Here is a 22,408-nt window from a genome sequence, read left to right on the forward strand (position 1 = left end):
ATTCCTGAAAAGTCGCTTGGGCAACTGTTAGAACAATGGTTAAAAAAAGAACTGGCTCTCTCTGATAGCCGAGGAGAGCTGTGCATTGAACGAGCCCACAGGTTGGGGCGTTGGCAACCCAGCCTGCAAAGGCCAAGAATAGTCATCATTAAAGTGCTCAATTACCTGCATAAGGAAGAGATATTAAGGGGCTTTAGACTGAAGAGGGACTCACTTGCATATGAGGGGAACCTGATTAAGATTTTTCAGGACTATTCGGCGGGGGTACAAGAACAACGACGCCGTTTTCACCCAATATGCTCTGCACTGGTATCCAAGAATACTAAATTTATGCTACTTTATCCAGCCGTCCTAAAGATCCAACATGGAAGTCAATGGCGCTCCTTTCAAAACGCACAAGAGGCCCAGCAGTTTCTGGATGTAGAAATGAAAAAGCCAGATACATGACTTTGGGAAGGGCTGTGAGTTGAGCAGGACATTTGAAGCCCCCCCCCCCCCCCGGGTTTCTTAACTTGGGGAGAGGGGGTGAGGGGCCTGGATAGGTGGATGTGGTAAGAGTTGCATTGAAAGTCCTTATTCGGGACTTGGATCATTGATGTATAGTAGTTGCAGATGTTATGATATACACTCAGGGGGCAGTTGCTGTTCGCCCGGAATTGGGTCTGTTTGGGCCATTGGTTGATACTCCCTTGAGGGGTGAGGGGTTTAGAAATAAGAAGATTATAGTTAAAGTAGGGGCTTTATGGGGCGAGAGAAGTCTAGGGTATGGAGGGGACCTGGAAGTGTGATAAATGGGGACGAGGGGAGAAGGGAGGGATGGGAAGAGGCTTGGGGCAGGGGAGAGGGATAGGGGTAGGGAAGGGGAGGGATACAAGCTATCTGTGTGTATGTAAGGAGACTGAGTGGGATGTCTGGAGTGATGGGAGAATGTGGAAGGACTGAAAGTTAGTGCTGGGGAGGTGGTGGCTGGGACGCCTCTCTGGCATGATTGTTGGAAAATTGTATGGAAGCACTGACCGACAGATAGGGATTACATGACTTCATTACAAATTATAACTTGGAATGTGGGGGGTATCCACTCGCCTGTTAAAAGACAAAAAATTTTAAAAACACTTAATGATCAACAGGCATCAGTTGCATTTCTGCAGGAGACACACTTAACAGGAGCAGAACATGCCAAACTGAAGCGCTGGTGGGTTGGAGAAATTTTCGAATCTCCGGCAGTGGGGGGAAAAGGAGGAGTGATCACACTGGTACGCAAAGGCATACATGTGAAGGTTGTTAAGATTGTAAAAGATGCCCATGGCAGATATGTACTGGCATCCCTAATATTAGATCGACAACCAGTAGTGCTATGTAACATATATGCCCCCAACACGTATGAAAAGCGATTCTATCTACAATTAACCCGAGCACTGCAAGGACTACGAGAGGCCCAGATTATAATGGGAGGAGATTTCAATGAGGCAGTGGACCCATCATTGGACAGGTCCAACCCATCGAGGAGGGAGCTGGCCAGGCCCGGGAGAGGTATAGCAGGGTTGGAAGAGGCGTTTGCGGTGGTGGTTGTGTGGAGAACCTTGAACCCGTTAGAACGGGATTATACCCACTTATCGAGAGCACATGCCTCTTTATCTCGTATTGACTATATACTTGTAACTGGGGACTTGTTTACACAGGTGGAAACAGCAAAAATTGGGCCAATAATGATCTCAGATCACGCCTGGGTAATGGTGAGATTGCAGATAAAGGGGGAAAGGAGAGAGGCTTTTGTATGGAAATTCCCAACTTGGCTGTACCGGGACAATCAATTTTTACCTCACTTGATAAAATGTTGGAAGGATTTCAGTGCCAATAATGAGAGTCACAGGACAGACCCAGTGCTCTATTGGGAGGCAGCTAAAGCTGTACTTAGGGGGGAGATCATAGCTTACACAAGTTTTAAACGAAAAGCGAGAAAACAGGAAATCCTTAGATTGGAGAAGAGGGTGACTAATTTACGGAGGCAATACAGTGTAGACCACTCACAGAGAATAAGGGTGCAACTATTAGAGGCGCAGCAGAGTCTAAATGAACAGTCCAGAGGTCTATGGCCTATTATAAATACCATCTTTACAAATTCGCTAATAAAGGAGGGGGTTTTTTGGCACGGATCATGGGTAGGAAAGCAGGTTACCAGAAGATACTTACATTAAAAGACCTCCAAGGATCACTAGCAAATAAAGATAGTGAAATCTCGGGAATCTTTAAAGAGTTCTTTGCTAAATTATATAAACCACAAGAAGATCTGGTTACACCTAGTGCGGCTTATTTGGCTAGTGTCGAGTTACCCAAAGTGGATGATGAGGAACTGAGGGTGCTGAATGCAGATATCACTATAGATGAAGTGATGTGGGTAATTAAACAAAGCCCCTTAGGGAAGGCACCAGGTCCTGATGGACTGAGGAATGAGTTCTACAAGTTATTGCAGACAGAAATTGGCCCAGTATTGACCGAGGTCTTTAACATAACAGTTCAACGAGAACTACTGCCGCTACATATGAATCAGGCCCATATAACGGTATTGTTGAAGCCAGGTAAAATGACTCAATACCCAGAATCTTATAGGCCCATTTCACTATTAAATTCAGAGGCAAAATTTTTGGCTAAACTGCTAGCTAATAGGCTGGCTAGATACCTTCCCTCCTTAGTAGAACACCCACAAGTGGGATTTGTAAGGGGCAAGAAAATAGCAAAGAATATGAGGAGGATAATCTTAGCGTTGGAAAAAACACGGCGGGAAGGGTTACCAACAATGCTAATTAGTTTTGATGCCGAAAAGGCATTTGATAGGGTGGATTGGGGATTTCTTTTTGAAACACTCAAAGCATATGGCATGGGCGGATTCTTCCTGCAAGCAGTTAAAACTTTGTATACTGATCCTAAAGCGAGAATCCTGGTAAATGGTATAGTCTCGGATTGGTTCCCTATAAGTCGAGGAACGCGCCAGGGATGCCCTCTCTCACCACTTCTCTTTGTCTTAACACTTGATCCACTGATAAGAGAGATAAGCAACAATATTGATATAACGGGAATCCATATCCAGGATAGGGAATTCAAAATAGCAGCATTTGCGGACGACCTATTAGTCCTATTGACGAACCCCATGACTTCCTTGAGACACCTTATGGAAAGCATAAAGGAATATGGGGATTTTTCCGGATTTCATTTAAACTTGATGAAATCGGAGGCATTGGTGAGTCAGGAGACAAGGAGGGAAGCCTGGGTACAGTTCCCATTACGGTGGGCGACAGGGTCATTTAGATACCTAGGTATTCAATTAACATTGGATCCCATGCAGCTCTATGCCGCTAATATTCCCAAGTTATTGCGAGATACGAGGGAGCAATTGGCCAAGTGGAACTCCCTACCATTGTCACTTTGCGGTAGGATTCATTTATATAGAATGCTGGTGTTTCCAAAATGGTTATATATATTGCAAGTACTACCCTTATGGTTATGGAAAAAAGATTTGAGGGCGCACCAGAGGCAGGTAGCTAGATTTTGTTGGGCAGAGAAGAAGGCAAAGCTTAAATGGGAATACCTTAAGGGGACTCAAGGGAGCGGAGGGTTAGGTATGCCGGACATGCGACTATATAATCAAGCGTGTCTCCTAAGACATTTAAGAGACTGGATTTTAGGAACGAGTACGTATACAGATTTACAGTTAGAAAATAAGTATTTTAGTCCTTGGCACCTTAATTACTTAATACACGCAAAAACTGGAAATCTCCCTCAACAGGTTAAACACAGCCTACTGCTACAGCGTTTAAGACATTTGTGGAAAGTGATAACCAAACTTTGGGGGCATAGTGCAGAGAGTAGTGTGATGTTACCCATTGTTGGTAATGGGGAGTTCTCACCGGGGCGGGAAAGTAAAATTTTCAGAGATCTGGGGAAACGGGGAGTGATATTGTTGGGAAATTTTTTATTAAAAGACGGGACAATAATGCCTTATTCTGAGTTTGAGAAACACTACGCGGGAGGATTGTTTGCAAAATTAGCTTATCATCAACTTTCTCACTATGTGCGTAGTCTCCCCACTGTAAGCCTCTTGCCAGGATTTGAAAAGGAAATCCAGGACTTCCTGACTGGGGACGCAGCAGGACAGATATCAGTGTCCTGGTTTCATAAAGCACTGGAGGGGAAACAACCCAAAAGAGATGTTAAGTTGGTTGCTGAAAGATGGAGTCAGGAGGTGGGAAGTCGAATAGCAGAAGGGAAGATACTAGCAGCGCTTCAGGGAGGTGTGAGGGTGGTGAACAGTGCTGAATTGCAGGAATGTCATTTCCGAACTGTACACAGGGCATATTTCTCGGTGAAGCAGGCTTAGTACGCAGGTGCGGTGGAAACAAGTCAGTGCCCTAAATGTGCGGCAGTGGGTGCCTCATTTTACCATGGTATGTGGCAATGTGGAGAGATACAAGGGTTTTGGTCAGCTCTCTCCCGATTTATAAGCTGGGTCCTAGGGCATCAAGTGGTCCTGTCCTTTGAGGGGATGATACTGAGTTCTATGATGGTATGGAATAAGGGAATGCTTGAAGAAAAGATATTTCTTAGTAAGCTCTGTATTTTGGGGAAAAAATGCATCCTAAACTGTTGGACTGTAGATAAGGGTCCCTCGTTTTGGTATTGGAGAAATAAGGTGCACGAGCTCATGTTATGGGAAATGCAAGATGCCCGCAACACGCCAAAGAGGCGGCTGCGATTTATAAAAATTTGGAAGGCGTATATAAATAAAATATCCCCACGAGCAAGGAGTCAAGTCCTGAATACTTTAGGGTAGCTGGAGTGCTTGAACGAGAGTGGAAAGAGCGTGAAGTTCATTGTTAAGTCAGACATCACTGCTAAGTGGTAGAGTGCATGGGAAGGGGGGGGGGGGGTAAGGGGAAAATCAATAAAATGTCTCTGAGATTTGATGATACAGTTATGTTAATGTAGGTCTTAATGTTAGATGCAATGTGATAAGAATGTTCTAGATGCATAGTACCTATGACCTTCAGTAACCATACTGGGATGGAGGGAAGGGGGGAAGAGCAGAGAGTCTGAGGGAGGGGGGAGGGGAGTAGCTGGGATGGGAACTGTTATAGTGGGTAAAGAACAGTTATAATATTAAAGAGTTATGATCTAACGTGTTACTTTGGAAGTTATTTGTGTTTGTTTTGCATTGTGAATATGTGTGTATATTTAGAACAAAATGTATGAAGATGAACAGATAAGGATGGGGATATGTAGGATATAAAATGATGACTGTCTATACGAGTTAAATTCTACTAATGTATGAGGTGAGATAGAGAGGAAAGTATGGTTACTGTTGAGAATATGTTTGTATTGATTTATCATCAATAAAAGCTGTTATTATTAAAGTAGAGGGGAGGAGGGAGGGTTAGGGGGGGGATGGGAGAAAATGTCAAAAAGATTGATGATGGACTTTATTATTGTATTTCTATTTTGAAAGTTTGATGGTGGCATTTATGGTTAAATCAGATATTGGATGTAGTTAATTCTGTCTTCATCAATAAAAAATGTTGAAATATATATGCACACCACTGAAAATTCAAAAGTATACATCCAGTTCCAAACTCCATTAAGTACGTACTTTACCCTCATATAGGATGGACAGTTTTACAGTAGCCCCTTTCCTCAGTTAAAGAGGAATAGCCTAGTGGTTAGTGCAGTGGACTTTGATCCTGGAGAACTGAGTTCGATTCCCACTGCAGCCCCTTGTGACTCTGGGCAAGTCACTTAACCCTCCATTGCCCCTGGTACAAAAGAAGTACCTGAATATATGTAAACCGCTTTGAATGTTGTTGCAAAAACCTCAGAAAGGCAGTATATCAAGTCCCATTTCCCTTTCCCTATTTGAGATTCTACATGGAATGTTGCTGTTGCTACTATTTGAGATTCTGGAATGTTGCTGCTATTGGAGATTCTAGATGGAATGTTGCTACTATTGAGATTCTGTTGCTGCTATTTGAGATTCTACATGGAATGTTGTTATTCCACTAGCAACATTCCATGTAGAAGCCTGCCCTTGCAGATCAGCAATGCGGCTGCGCAGGCTTCTGTTTCTGTGAGTCTGACGTCCTGCACGCACGTACGTGCAGGACGTCAGACTCACAGAAACAGAAGCCTGCACGGCCGCACTGCAAGGGCAGGCATCTACATGGAATGTTGCTAGTGGAGGAGTAGCCTAGTGGTTAGTGCAGTGGACTTTGATCCTGGGGAACTGAGTTTGATTCCTACTGCAGCTCCTTGTGACTCTGGGCAAGTCACTTAACCCTCCATTGCCCCTGGTACAAAATAAGTACCTGAATATATGTAAACCGCTTTGAATGTTGTTGCAAAAACCTCAGAAAGGCGGTATATCAAGTCCCATTTCCATTTCCCCCTTTCATTGTTCAATCATATAGCATTCACTGAATTGTAACAGTAGTATTGGACACATGAAGTCATATGACTGTTGTGGCTTCAACTAGACATACAGTGGTGGAAATAAGTATTTGATCCCTTGCTGATTTTGTAAGTTTGCCCACTGACAAAGACATGAGCAGCCCATAATTGAAGGGTAGGTTATTGGTAACAGTGAGAGATAGCACATCACAAATTAAATCCGGAAAATCACATTGTGGAAAGTATATGAATTTATTTGCATTCTGCAGAGAGAAATAAGTATTTAATCCCTCTGGCAAACAAGACCTAATACTTGGTGGCAAAACCCTTGTTGGCAAGCACAGCGGTCAGACGTCTTCTGTAGTTGATGATGAGGTTTGCACACATGTCAGGAGGAATTTTGGTCCACTCCTCTTTGCAGATCATCTCTAAATCATTAAGAGTTCTGGGCTGTCGCTTGGCAACTCGCAGCTTCAGCTCCCTCCATAAGTTTTCAATGGGATTAAGGTCTGGTGACTGGCTAGGCCACTCCATGACCCTAATGTGCTTCTTCCTGAGCCACTCCTTTGTTGCCTTGGCTGTATGTTTTGGGTCATTGTCGTGCTGGAAGACCCAGCCACGACCCATTTTTAAGGCCCTGGCGGAGGGAAGGAGGTTGTCACTCAGAATTGTACGGTACATGGCCCCATCCATTCTCCCATTGATGCGGTGAAGTAGTCCTGTGCCCTTAGCAGAGAAACACCCCCAAAACATAACATTTCCACCTCCATGCTTGACAGTGGGGACGGTGTTCTTTGGGTCATAGGCAGCATTTCTCTTCCTCCAAACACGGCGAGTTGAGTTCATGCCAAAGAGCTCAATTTTTGTCTCATCTGACCACAGCACCTTCTCCCAATCACTCTCGGCATCATCCAGGTGTTCACTGGCAAACTTCAGACGGGCCGTCACATGTGCCTTCCGGAGCAGGGGGACCTTGCGGGCACTGCAGGATTGCAATCCGTTATGTCGTAATGTGTTACCAATGGTTTTCGTGGTGACAGTGGTCCCAGCTGCCTTGAGATCATTGACAAGTTCCCCCCTTGTAGTTGTAGGCTGATTTCTAACCTTCCTCATGATCAAGGATACCCCACGAGGTGAGATTTTGCGTGGAGCCCCAGATCTTTGTCGATTGACAGTCATTTTGTACTTCTTCCATTTTCTTACTATGGCACCAACAGTTGTCTCCTTCTCGCCCAGCGTCTTACTGATGGTTTTGTAGCCCATTCCAGCCTTGTGCAGGTGTATGATCTTGTCCCTGACATCCTTAGACAGCTCCTTGCTCTTGGCCATTTTGTAGAGGTTAGAGTCTGACTGATTCACTGAGTCTGTGGACAGGTGTCTTTCATACAGGTGACCATTGCCGACAGCTGTCTGTCATGCAGGTAACGAGTTGATTTGGAGCATCTACCTGGTCTGTAGGGGCCAGATCTCTTACTGGTTGGTGGGGGATCAAATACTTATTTCCATCTGCAGAATGCAAATAAATTCATATACTTTCCACAATGTGATTTTCCGGATTTAATTTGTGATGTGCTATCTCTCACTGTTACCAATAACCTATCCTTCAATTATGGGCTGCTCATGTCTTTGTCAGTGGGCAAACTTACAAAATCAGCAAGGGATCAAATACTTATTTCCACCACTGTACTTGTTGGGTTAAGTGTATAAAACCCAGACACGGGGCCCCCTTGCTTTGAATTTCCTTGATTAATGTTCAGAGCAAATTTAATAATTTTGGTCACCTAACTTTCAGGGCCATTGACAGAATAGTGCTTAGCAAGTTATTTTTCAGGACCGATTTTTTAGCACCATTTATGGAATTTGGTCTTATATGGGCAATTAAAAAAGGACAGAGCAAACACAATTAGTAGTAGAAGGAGGAAATTTGATATTTTTATGATTCTATTGATTTAGAAAATCATTAGGGAACTGGTGTTCAGTCTGCTGAATAAGGCTGGTTCTCTACTCACAAGAATGCACTGACACTCAACATCCTGTTCAATAATGGATCCATTACACTTGTTAAGATTCTGGTTCAGTGGCTAAAAAGAATGAAAAGAGAAAGAATAACAGGGCTGATCAGTAGACAAAACACTATTTTATATGTGAACTCACCACACAACCAATGCACTGTTACAGCAATCAGGGTGTCCAACAAAGGGTTTTGTGTTTTGATTTTAGAAAAATGTACAGTAGGTTTCTCTCTTCTCTGGTAATTTTGCTTACAGACACACTCATATGTAATCAATGCAGCTTTAAATGTGACAGAGCTCAAACTAAGCAATTTTAAATCACTGGTGGGAGAACCAGTGGCCTAGTGGTTAGGGTGGTGGACTGGCAAACTGAGTTCGATTCCCACTTCAGGCACAGGCAGCTCCTTGTGACTCTGGGCAAGTCACTTAACCCTCCATTGCCCCAGGTACAAATGTAAGCCGCATTGAGCCTGCCATGAGTGGGAAAGCGCGGGGTACAAATGTAACAAAAATAAAATAAATACTATTGGAGATTCTACATGGAATGTTGCTACTATTTGAGATTCTACATGGAATGTTGCTATTCCACTAGCAACATTCCAACATTCCATGTAGAAGTCTGCCCTTGCAGATCAGCAACATGGCTGCGCAGGCTTCTGTTTCGTGAGGACGTCAGACTCACAGAAACAGAAGCCTGCGCGGCCACATTGGTGATCTGCAAGGGCAGACTTCTACATGGAATGTTGGAATGTTGCTAGTGGAATAGCAACATTCCATGTAGAATCTCAAATAATAGCAAAAGTGGAGGAGTGGCCTAGTGGTTAGGGTGGTGGACTCTGGTCCTGGGGAACTGAGGAACTGAGTTCAATTCCCACTTCAGGCACAGGCAGCTCCTTGTGACTCTGGGCAAGTCACTTAACCCTCCTTTGCCCCAGGTACAAATAAGTACCTGTATATAATATGTAAGCTGCATTGAGCCTGCCATGAGTGGGAAAGCGCGGGGTACAAATGTAACAAAAAAAAACACGATTAATAAGTCTATGTTAAGATTTGCCCCAAATTGCTTATTTTTAACTACATTCACATTTACATCTTCATGGCTTTTAGCCATGGAATTAAAGTTTCTTCACTATTTGAATTCTAGATCTAGTTAGAGGTGTAGTGGGGGAAAATGTGGGGGATTTTAAACAAACAGAAAAAGCAGCTTTTTTTTGTTTGTTTGCACATGTAGCAGTTTTACATGCATAGAAGCAATTGCACACAAAAATATTAACACATGCAAAGAAGTGAAATTGAAAGCACATGCCTGCTATTTTTCACAAATTTAGGGCCTTGTTTACTAAGCCGTGCTGTAGGCGAGCGCTAATGCTAAAGACACCCATATATTCCTATGCGAGTTTCTAGCATGCGCTAATTTTAGCGTGCGCTAAAAACGCTAGTGCACCTTAGTAAACAGGGCCCTATATTACTAAGCTGTAGCAAAAAGTGGCCTTAGCGTGCCCTTACGTGGGTTTTCACACGTTAAGGTCATTTTTGCTGCAGCTGTAAAATGTTACATTTTCCATTATTATGTATTAACGGCCATGTGTTAATGTTGAACAAAAAACCTCGCACAGATAATACCACTAAGGAGACAGCGAAGGTGACTCAATAAAACAATGTACATAAGTACATAAGTAATGCCACACTAGGAAAAGACCAAGGGTCCATCGAGCCCAGCATCCTGTCCACGACAGCAGCCAATCCAGGTCAAGGGCACCTGGCAAGCTTCCCAAACGTACAAAAACATTCTATACATGTTATTCCTGGAATTATGGATTTTTCCCAAGTCCATTTTTCCAGGAATAACATGTATAGAATGTTTGGGAAGCTTGTCAGGTGCCCTTTAATGCCTGCATGCTAATAGCAACATTAACATCTGTCACAAAGGAGACAGCGAAGGTGACTCAATAAAACGATGATGCTGTATTGGTCTAGAAGATTTATTGGTCAACAACAACTCAACACATCCTTGTTTCGGCCCACTGGTCTGCTTCAGGAGTCTTCCTATGTTTTGTGGATGAGTCTATCAGTATCGCTTGCTGTAATGAAGTATGTCAGGTTTTATTTTCTATTGTGGTTCAAAAAACCGGCGGGAAGCACTGCAAGTAGTGCCGCATACCCTCAAAAATCACACTCTGAATCTTCTCTAGACTCAGAGTGTGATCTTCAAGGGCGTGCAATGCTACTTACAGTACTTCCAGCAATTTTTTAAAACCACAATAGAAAATAAAATTGACATACTTCATTACAGCAAACGATACTGACAGACCCATCCACACAATATAGGAACACTCCTGAAGCAAGCCAGTGGGCCAAAACACAGCCGTGTCAAGTCGTTGACCATTAAATCTTCTAGACCAATACAGCATCATCGTTTTATTGAGTCACCTTCGCTGTCTCCTTTGTGTCAGATGTTAATGTTGCCATTAGCATGCAGCCATTAAAAAATAAATAGTGCATGAGCATTTACCATCACCCATTTTGTAGGCGATAAGGACTAATGCTGTAATCCTGTGCTAACCAGTTTGAACACAGTAACATAGTTGCACTAATTGATTAATGAAGGAACACCCCCTGACATGCCCTCCCCCCCCCCAAAAAAAGTTTTTAGCCTGTGGATTAACGTGCGCTAAATTGGCACTTACTGCAGGATGTCTGAATGTATCCCGCAGTATGCCATTTTAAGTTGCATTAGGTATGAGATAGCACCTAACATATCTTAGACAAAAGGCACCTATGGGATTAAAAAAAAAGTCTTCAGACTGTGTATGTAATCACTCTTAGCATGATTTTTAAATTAAGAAAGGTCAATTTAAAAAAAATAGTCTCTACGACAGTCATCATGCTGGCAGGATGTGATTAATCTCGCTCCGATCTTATCCTGTGAATCTCCTGGAGAAAGTGCTGCTATGGCCAGTGAGAGACATTTTCTCACTTTGAAAGACTTGGAGAAGTAGTGGAATGAAGCTATGCTGCAAGTTTTGAAAAATAAAAAGCAGTCTCTCGATTAAAGATCTGTACCCTAAGAAGACCCGGAAGCAGAGTGCTGGGATGGAGAGGACCCTGGCCAGAAGTGCACAGATGGCAGGGCCCACTTCTTTGGCAGAGAGATTGAAAAAAAAAAAAAACTTAGGCATCAGAAAGACATCCTAGATGTTAACTGGACTGAATATTTCCTGAGGCGAAATAAAAGGGAATTCCTGGAATATGGGAATAGAATGGACTCTCTTTGTGGCAATTGAGTAAGCATATTAATGAGCGGTGGGTGAGTAAACTAGCGACCCCTACTACTACTTAACATTTCTAAAGCGCTACTAGGGTTACGCAGCGCTGTACAGTTTAACAAAGAAGGACAGTCCCTGCTCAAAGGAGCTTACAATCTAAAGGACAACATGTGCAATCAGCTTACAATCTAATGGACAACACGTGCAGCAGACAGTCAATTGGGGCAGTCTAGACTTCCTGGATAGAGGTAAAATGATTAGGTGCCGAAGATGACATTGAAGAGATGGGCTTTGAGTAAGGATTTGAAGATGGGCAGGGAGGGAGCTCTGCGTATGGGCTCAGGGAGTTTGTTCCAAGCATAGGGAGAGTTTGTTCCAAGCATAGGGAGAGGCTTATAAGACTGCTAATGCAGATATTGTCCAAGCATTCAGAATTTTCTATCAGAACCTCTGTACTTCAGAGCTTACTTGCCTTGATGAGGAAATCAGGAGTTTTGTACAACAACTAGACCTCTCCAAAGTGTCTGAGTTCAATTTTTGGCCATTAAATGACCCTGTTCGTGTACGTGAGATTAAGTGCATCATCCATGAATTACCGAAGACCAAGTCTCCAGGGGAAGATGGGCTCCCTAATGGAGTATTACAAACTTTTGGGCCCACAGATTTCTCAATTTCTGGTAAAGATCTTCAACGATACCAGAGATGGTTTCTCGTTACCACCCTCTATGTATGAGGCCAATGTAGTGGTGATCCCTAAGTGAGGTAAAGACCTTGTACTGTGTTCCAGTTATAAGCCTATAGCCCTATTAAATACAGACATGAAGATCTTTGCTAGGTCCTGGAGATGATACTACCAAAACTAATTCATTAGGATCAGACGAGTTTTGTACGGGGCAGGCAACAGGGGGCCAATGCTAAGAGGGCCTTGAATCTGATTTGACATCATTCAACGTAGACAGGAGAGGGCTTCATGACTAGCTACAGATGCAGAAAAAGTGGAATGGCCTTATCTATTTGAGGTTATGAATCAAATGGGTCTGGGTGGTCCTTTTGGAACATGGGTTAAGGTCATGAATGTAGAGCCTAGGAGTGCAATTATGGTTAATGGCACTAAATCGGATGAATCTGAGCTGTCCAGGGGCAGGGGTACCCTATGTCCCTGTTACTGTTTGCCATTGCCATTGAGCCTTTAGCCAAGAGGATTAGAGTCTGCAGGGAACAGAATAAGATCTTACTCTACACAGACGACACATTAATATTTATGGCTGATCCTATTAATTTTCTACCACCTTTACTGGATGTACTGTCCCTGAACATTGATAAGACGGAGGCACTACATTTTAATGTGGACACTTCAGAGTCTGAGTCTTTTCCGTTTAAAGTAGCAGCTCATGGGTTGAGGTATTTAGGTGTCTACATTTCACACAAGGTAACTGATCTGTAAAAATTAAACTATGGCCACATTACTAAGCAAATTAAAGGCAACTTGGATGGCTGGAAAAGTCTCACACTGACATGGTGGGGGAGGGTAGCTATGATTCAAATGATGATCATACCTAAGTTCTATTTCTGTTTGCCCAACTTCCCACTTACATCACTAACAAATAATTTAGACTTTGGGATCAGATGCTTAAAGATTTTGTACGGCTGGGTAGGAGACCAAAGACCAAATGGCAGGGGCTCCAACAGGATAAAGATAGGGGTGGGCTGGGACTGCCTAACTTCAGGCAATATTATCAGGCGGCAGTCTTGAGAGCAGTTCAAGAGAGCACTATGGGGAGCAACCCATAGTTCACTGGGTGTGGTTAGAATGAGTGTGTGTTTATCTCCATTTTCCTTTTTCTGCTTAGCGGGCAGTTGGACCCTACTTTTAGTGAGGTGTGCCTGTTGTAGCCCTCAGTATCTATTAGCCCCAGAGGTGATGGTTGGGGCTTGGGAACACTGCTTGGAGGAAATTTTGGGTGAGGACACCAGGGCCCTGATATATTTATATAGGCACAAGTATGTTTTTATTACCAATTACAGGCAAATGCAATACCACCTGGTGCATAGAACCTATTGCTCCCCCTTTAAGGGAGAAAAAGCAGGGGATGGCACTCAAGGGCTTTGTTGGAGGGGCTGTGGAATGAAGAGAACCTCTGGCCATATGTGGTGGATGTGCCCCAAGGTGCTCAACTACTGGGTGGGAGTTTGTGGACTGGGGAAAATTGGACAAATGATAGAAAGGCTGAAGAATCTAGGGCTCTTCAGCTTAGAGAAGAGATGGCTGAGGGGAGATATGATAGAGGTGTATAAAATAATGAGTGGAGTGGAACAGGTAGACATGAATCGTTTACTCTTTCCAAAAATACAAGGACTAGGGGGCATGCGATGAAGCTACAAAGTAGTAAATTTAAAACGATTCGGAGAAAATGTTTCTTCACTCAATGTGTAATTAAACTCTAGAATTCGTTGCCAGAGAATGTGGTAAAGGTGGTTAGCTTAGCAGGCTTTAAAAAGGGTCTGGATGGCTTCCTAAGGGAAAAGTCCATAGACCATTATTAAACTGACTTGGGGAAAATCCACTGCTTATTTCTGGGATAAGCAGCATAAAATGTATTGAATTTTCCGGGATCTTGCCAGGTATATGTGACCTGGATTGGCTACTGTTGGAAACAGGATGCTGGGCTTGATAGACCTTTGGTCTGTCCCAGTATGGCAACACTTATGTACTAAGGTGTGTTTGTTGGGATTGGTTCCGGGGTGGGACCCCTCTGAGGGTCCTCCTAAAGGGGTGGCCAATCTATTACTCTTGGCAGCAAAAATGGAAATAGCAAGGGCATGGAAAAGTGTAAAGGCTCCCTCGCTGCACTTTTAGTACAATATTATCCAATGCAACCTCACCTTGAGTATTGTAGTCAATTCTGGTCGTTGTATCTCAAAAACATATAGCGGAATTAGGAACGGTTCAAAGAAGAGTGACCAGAATGATAGAGAGGATAGAACTGTTCCCACATGAGGAAAGGTTAAATAGGTTAGGGCTCTTTAGCTTAGAAAAGAGAAGGCTGAGTGAGTATATGATTGAGGTCTACAAAATCCTGAGTGGTGTGGAGCGGGTGGAGGTGAATGATTTTTTTCACTCATTAAAAAAAGTACAAATACACTCATTGAAATTGACCCAGTATAGCTATGGCTATTCTTGGCTATACTTGGCTATGATAAACTTACTAAGGCTGTGCATGGGGTGAGGAACCGACAAGCTCACATCTGGGATGGATGGTGTTATTGGGTTGGACTGAGGTTTGTTCACTTGAGCTCTAGTATGCTATTACTGTAAGAGAACGGGGGTGAGAGTTTCGTGTAATGGATTCTCTGTGTTTCATTGGTTGGGGCTTCATATCGTTTTTGAAAGGGGAGGGGGTGGGGGGAGATATAGAAATAGGCAGATGTAAGAGGGACCAGCTGGGTCTTGGAAGACTGTCATGATGCAGATTTATACTTCTTACTGTTCTTCTGTGGGTGTTTGTCAGGAGGTGGGAGTGTGGGTGGTTTTATATGGGTGTTGGATTGGAACGTTTGGTTGCATTTCAGAAATGATTCTGTTACTTGAGGTTATACCTGTTCAACTGGAATGGGCCTCTTTCTCCATTCCGAGTTGCTATTGGGATCTGTATTAAATACTGGTAGGAATATTGTTCTTGTGATGTTTCTGGGCTGTTTCTATATATTACTGAAAAATTCTCAATAAAAACTTGAATGTTAAAAAAAACAAACAAAAAAAAAAAACCCAAAAAGCTATTACCATTACTAGTATAGAAAAGAAATGAAGGAGGATAGAGCATGGATCTAACAAAGTCAATACAGCCTATATTACTTCAAACACAAATCAGACACAAAAATCTCTCTTAACCGACAGCTGATTTTATTTGTTACATTTTCTTTTATCCCCATCCCTACTCTCTTCAGATACTCAGGACACTTTGTTAATATGCATTATACAAGAATTATAACAAAAGAATAAATGTGAACTGGAGAGGCATCCCAGTGCCCATTAAATACTCACCAAATTAACAACGGCTATTACCAATAAAGAACCTATGGTGATGATGGCTAAAGGTAGCCTTAGAAGTGGCATAGTTTCCACTTTTTCTGCAAGAGCATACAGGTGAGGCAAAAGAGTGGACCGCTCAGAACAGCATCTCTGTCAAAAGAATGGAAGAGGGAACATTAGACATCACTCAGCCTTCCTTTAAGGTTATTCACAAGCCAACACAATCTTGATTAAGACCAGAAAACTGTCTATATTTGTGGCAAATGTATGCTCATTTTTCAGATTATGCTAGACTACACTTATTCTGGAGGAAAAGGAGGATTATAAAACTGCAGTATAAGTCTGTGTTATTGTGGACATAATCATCCTCAAAGCTGGATTAGTAAAACTCTTGCTTATTGTAGCTAATATAGGTGTCATTACGCAGCCGGTGTGTAGAACTGGCACTTTAATATGTATTAGTACTTTTTCTGGGCCGGTCTGGAGGGTCTAAAGGAAAGCAAATTAGCAGGTAAGATCTACACTGCAGCTGTTTCAGAGAGCCATAAGCGAGTCCTTTGTAGAACTCATTAGCGTAGTCAATTCCACTAATAAGTTCATGTGTCACTAATTTGTCAGATTCAGTAGTGATCTAATAGAATGAATTCTGTAAAGAGCACAAAAGATGGCCTAATGACAGTTGAAATCTGGTCACTAAAGGTCAAGCAGGATCTCTCATAGTAGTCACAGCTTCCGGAAGGATAACAGGCACAGTAGAAACAGGCCAGCTAGTACGGGAGTAGGACAGAAAGTTAACTGGAGAGACTTAACCGTACGAGGAGAGACTTGCTTACCTGAACATGTATACCTTGGAGGAAAGGAGGAACAGGGGTGATATGATACAGACGTTCAAATATTTGAAAGGTATTAATCCGCAAATGAACCTTTTCCGGAGACGGGAAAGCGGTAGAACTAGAGGACATGAACTGAGGTTGAAGGGGGGGCAGACTCAGGACTAATGTCAGGAAGTATTTTTTCACGGAGAGGGTGGTGAATATGTGGAATGCCCTCCCGCGGGAGATGGTGGAAATGAAAACGGTAATGGAATTCAAACATGCGTGGGATAAACACAAAGGAATCCTGTTTAGAAGGAAGGGAAAATTAGGTTCTTACCTTGGTAATTTTCTTTCCTTTAGTCATAGCAGATGAAGCCATTACGTATGGGTTATGTCCATCAACCAGCAGGGGAAATAGAGAGCACTCAAACTTTCACAGTGCCCTCTTGGCCAGCTAGCTCCACTGCCTCTTCAGTATTTGAAGCTTCCAAAGCAGTAAGGCAAACCGCAATGGGAATCACAAGAGCTTTCCTCACAGCGAACGATGGCCCATCACAAGGGCATGAACTCATAAAGGAGGGAATGCACATCCTCCTGGAGGGAATAAACTCATCCTCCTTATTGTATAAGTGGAGGGGAACACACGCGCCTCCTGGAGGGAATCACACATCCTCCCAACACACTGGAGGGAATGAACTCATCCTCCTATTTATAGAACTGGAGGGGAACACACGCCCCTCCTGGAGAGAATCAACACATCCTCCAAAAAAAACATGCTGGAGGGAATGAACACATCCTCCTAAATTTAAACTGAACATGAATCCTGAAGATTGTTTTCCAACATTCTCCCAAGGAAGGAACTTCAGGAAATTAGAACAGAACCTGAAAAACAGATTCACAGCATACAGACAATCATACAGGGAGGGCTCATGGCTTCATCTGCTATGACTAAAGGAAAGAAAATTACCAAGGTAAGAACCTAATTTTCCCTTCCTTGTCATTAAGCAGATGAAGCCATTACGTATGGGATGTAACAAAGCAATCCCTAGATAGGGTGGGAACAAGCAACACCACGCGCTAGCACTTGTGCACCAAAACGCGCATCCCTCCTGGCAGCCACATCCAGCCTGTAATGTCGGGCAAAGGAGAGCTTAGAAGCCCATGTTGCTGCACTGCATATCTCTTGAAGAGAGAGTGCTCCAGTTTCAGCCCAAGAGGAAGAAATCGCTCTAGTAGAATGTGCCTTAAAGGCTACAGGCGGAACCCTGCCGGCCAGCAGATAAGCTGAAAAGATCGTTTCTTTGAGCCAGCGGGCAATAGTGGCTTTAGACGCTGGAGACCCTCTGCGAGAACCGGATAGCAAAACAAACAGATGATCAGAAGTCCTGAAAGAGTTAGTAACTCGCAGATACTGCAGCAGAGTCCTGCGCACATCCAAAAGGTGCAACTGCCCAAAAGATTCTGGAAACTCTTCCTCTGAAAAAGAGGGCAAGAAAATAGGCTGGTTTAAGTGAAAGGCTGAAACCACCTTAGGCATAAAGGAAGGCACGGTCCTAACCGTGACTCCGGACTCTGAAAATTGCAGAAATGGGTCTCTACAGGACAGCGCCTGGAGCTCTGACACCCGTCTCGCCGAGGTAATGGCCACCAGAAAAACGGCCTTCAGTGTCAAGTCTTTCTCCGATGCTCGCCAAAGCGGCTCAAAAGGAGATGCCTGCAGGGTTTTCAAAACTAGCCCCAGGTTCCAAGCTGGACAGGGTGCTCGCACTGGAGGTCGGAGCCGAAGCACCCCTCTAAGAAACCGTGCCACATCTGGGTGAGCAGCCAAAGACACGCCTTCCACCTTACCACGAAGGGAGGCCAACGCTGCCACCTGCACCCGCAGGGAATTATAGGCCAAGCCTTTTTGTACACCTTCCTGCAAAAAGTCCAGAATCGGCGAGACAGGAGCCCGCATTGGAACAATGGCTCTGGAAGCACACCAAGACTCAAACAGGCACCAAATCCCAGCATAAGCCACGGAAGTGGACCGCTTGCGGGCTTGCAGGAGAGTGGAAATAACTTTATTGGAATAACCTTTATCCCTCAATTGCGCCCTCTCAATAGCCATGCCGTAAGACCAAAACGGGCGGCGTCCTCCATGGCTACCGGTCCCTGAGTCAACAGGTTCGGTACCAGAGGTAACGGCAGAGGAGCCTCCAGGAGCATCTGTCGGAGGTCTGCATACCAAGGTCTCCTTGGCCAATCCGGGGCGATGAGGACCACTTCTCCTGGGTGCAGCCGAATCCGCAAGAGCAGGCGCCCTATCAAGGGCCATGGGGGAAACACAAAGTAGACCCGGAGCCGCCACTGCTACTGCCATTTGTTTAGCCGAAGCTCTGACAAGGTCATAAAGGGCATCAGCCAGAAAGGACAAGGCCACCTCCATCCGCGGAGCCACATCCAAGAAGGGCTCCGCTCCATCTCCGGGCTGAGCCACTGCCTGTTGCAGCCAAGCTAGGCAAGCTCTCACAGCATAACAGCTGCATGCAGACGCCCGAACAGTGAGACCTGCAATTTCAAAGGACCGTTTCAACGCTGTTTCCAGCCTACGGTCTTGAACATCCTTCAGGGCAACACCTCCTTCAACAGGGAGGGTAGTTCTCTTTGTCACCGCAGTGACTAGGGCATCCACTGTAGGCATTTGAAAACGAGCCATATGTCCCTCACGCAGAGGGTATAACTGCCCCATAGCCCTGGAAACTCTCAAAGGTCCCTCGGGGTCAGCCCACTGAGCCGAAACAAGCTCTAGGATGGAGTCATGCAAAGGGAAGGCCCGAGCAGCTTTCTTGGTACTAGCCATCCTGGGATTACCCGAGGAGGCCATGCCACTGTCAGGATCTTCAATCGAGAGGGCCTGCAGGGTATCTGAAATAAGCACTGGCAGCTCATCACAGTGGAAAATCCTCACCGCGGAGGGATCATCCAGATCCTGTGGTAAATCCGCACCTGACTCTGGTTCCTCAGACCAAGAACGTCTGTCAGAGTTCTCCGAATCCTCACACCCCGACCACGGGGGGGGGGGGGGGGGGGGGGGGGGGGGGAAGGTGCACCACAATCTGAAGGGGAATTAACCCTTCTGCACTTACCTTTAGGCCAAGCATCCGGGTAAAAAGCCTCACTGGGCAGTCCCAGGCCAGAATCCATCGGGGGGGGCAATCGGAGGAGCCTCAGGCGACCCTTGAGGAAGGGCTCTTTTCATCATGTACGCTTTATGCAGCAAAAGCACAAAATCCGGGGAGAAAATCTCACCCTGGGCACCCAAATCCTGTCCGGTGCTAGCCACTCCTGAAATAACCTCATCTCGAGGTGCCCCACCCGGCTCAGGTCTCTCCGTGTCCACGGAGGCCGCGCCATGCGGTGTAAGCAAAATGGCACCCGCTGCCAGCTCAGAGCGGGAAGAAACATCGCTCGCCATGCTCAGGCCGGCTCCTACGCCAATACAGTACGATTTACAGAGCCCTGCTGCTGATTTGCACTTGCCACAAGTAGAACAGCGCTTTACATTGTCCGCAGCCATCGCCGAAAAACGGCGGTAAAATCCAAAATGGCGGTTTCGCGCCAAAATCGCCCCGATCGCGGGCCCACCCCGGAGAAGTTGGAAAACACTCTTACCTCAAAGGATCTAGTGTACAACTACGATCCTGCTGAAAATCAGGTCAAAAAACCTCTGTTCCAGCGTCTCTGCTTTTAAAAACGCGACGCGACTTTTTTTTTTTTTTTTTAAGCTGTGAGGAAAGCAGAGGTATTGAAGACTCCGGAGGCTCAGATGAGTGGGAAAGGCAGGGAAAGGGCGAACCTATATGCCTGCATCCACTGTTGGTGGGTAAGGACAGGGCAAGCAAGGCAATATGTCCACATCCACAGAGGTATGGGTAAGGCAGGGAAAGGGCTAACCTATGTGCCTTTAAAGTGAAGCTGCTATAGCCTCCAACACCCCGGTTAACAACTGGCAAGCCAGGAACCACCTCCCGGCAGATTTTTCTGGAGCTCCAACAAGCTGTAGCCACCCTGCTAAGGGAGATAGAGAATACTGAAGAGGCAGTGGAGCTAGCTGGCCAAGAGGGCACTGTGAAAGTTTGAGTGCTCTCTATCTCCCCTGCTGGTTGATGGACATAACCCATACGTAATGGCTTCATCTGCTTGATGACAAGGAATGGTTCCGTGGAATCTTAGCGGAGATTGGGTGATGATGCTGGTAATTGGAAACAAAACGGGAGCTGGGCAGACTTCTACGGTCTACGCCCTGATCGTGACTGAATAGATAGGGATGGGCTGGAGTATAAATTTTAAGGGGCTTCGATGTTAGCTTCAGAACTTAGTACAAGAACAGTACTGGGCAGACTTTTACGGTCTGTGCCCTGAGAAAGGCAAGGACAAATCAAACTCGGGTGTACATATAAAGTATCACATACCATGTAAAATGAGTTTATCTTGTTGGGCAGACTGGATGGACTGTACAGGTATCTGCCGTCATTTACTATGTTACTATATTCAGCACCACTATAAAAACGAGCAGTGGTGCTGAATGTACCACACCACAACTGTCCACTCAGTTTGATTTGCTATTCAGCAGGCCAAAATTAAATGGATAACTGATCTGGACAGCAGCCGAATATTGCCAGCTCTATGATTTTCCTGTTTGCCCTCACTCTACCCCAAACCTGGTCCCTTGTTATATGGATCGAATCAGATTATTCAGTCAGATTTTCAACTGTAAGATTCAGAAATATACAGATAGGAAAGCTATATGTTCACCAGCGGTCAGTGCATGGCTTCTTTTGAATAGCAGACCAATAGTTTATGCCTTCGGGTAATGTTTTTTCAGTCGAGGAAAAATCTAAGGTACTAGGTGTTACTTGATTCTTCTCTATCGTTTGAAGCCATTTATGGAAAAAAAAAAAACGTTTGTAAGATGAGACAACTACAGCTGGTGAGGAGTTATTTTGATAAGTCTTCTTTTGCCTTGTCAGTCCAAATGTTGATCCTTCTTCATCTGAACTATATTGTAAAGTCCTATATTTGGGTTTATCATCTAACAAACTACAGCTTATTCAAAATACTGCAGCCCGGTTGATCTATAGAATTAAGAAATTTGACAGTGTTTCTCCAAGCCTCATAGCACTGCATCGGCTTCCCATACATAAGCGAGTAATTTTTAAATTGGCTTGTGCACTGTTTCAGATCATCTGTGGATGTACATCAGAACTGTTAGGTAACCTTTCTTCTGATTTCCTAATTACTCGGACTTCTCGAATACAAACACCTCTCTCAAATAACACACAAACAACAATGAAACATACACCCTAGATATAAAAATCATAGCTATTAAGGGGTTGATATTCAAAGCGATTTAAGTGGCCAGGGAAGACTATCAGCCGATATTCAGCAGCACTTAACCAAATAGTGTGTGTGTGGGGGGGGGGGGGGGGGGGTTCAGTGACTATCCAACAACTGGCAGTTGCTTCCTCTCTCAAAATATTCACGGTACTCCGGATTTCATCTGTCGTGCCCAAATTTATGCACCCAACTTTGTGTGCACATCAGAGATGCACGCGCAACTAAGTTGACAAACTCAGAAACATCAATAATTTGGGTGCTAACAACCAATTTCTGATGTTAATTGGCAGCCTTGAAACCTGCGCTCACATCTCGCTGCACTCTATTTATAAAGCACAGCACCTAACTTCAATCACATGGCCAGGGGCATTCCAAAACGTTGCACATGGATTTACAGAATTCACCCAAAGCACACCCAAGCTAGGCATTGACATTTACACCTGCTTTTAGCAGGTGCAAGAACAGCACCCAAAA

General features: G+C 44.4%; 1 protein-coding gene across 4 annotated transcripts in view; it reads right to left on the minus strand.

The window, feature by feature from the left end:
• ADCY7 (adenylate cyclase 7) overlaps positions 1 to 22,408 on the minus strand; it is a 257,435-nt gene that overhangs the window by 18,091 nt on the left and 216,936 nt on the right. For all 4 annotated transcript variants that reach the window (XM_030204352.1, XM_030204350.1, XM_030204353.1 and 1 more), the window contains 2 exons: positions 15,753 to 15,890; positions 8,442 to 8,513 (listed from right to left, as the gene is read on the minus strand). In XM_030204352.1, the coding sequence (XP_030060212.1) occupies positions 8,442 to 8,513; positions 15,753 to 15,890 (210 nt within the window). The remainder of the gene's footprint in view (positions 1 to 8,441; positions 8,514 to 15,752; positions 15,891 to 22,408) is intronic.

This window comes from Microcaecilia unicolor, chromosome 5, assembly GCF_901765095.1.
Source record: "Microcaecilia unicolor chromosome 5, aMicUni1.1, whole genome shotgun sequence".
In the NCBI taxonomy this organism is placed as follows: domain Eukaryota; kingdom Metazoa; phylum Chordata; class Amphibia; order Gymnophiona; family Siphonopidae; genus Microcaecilia; species Microcaecilia unicolor.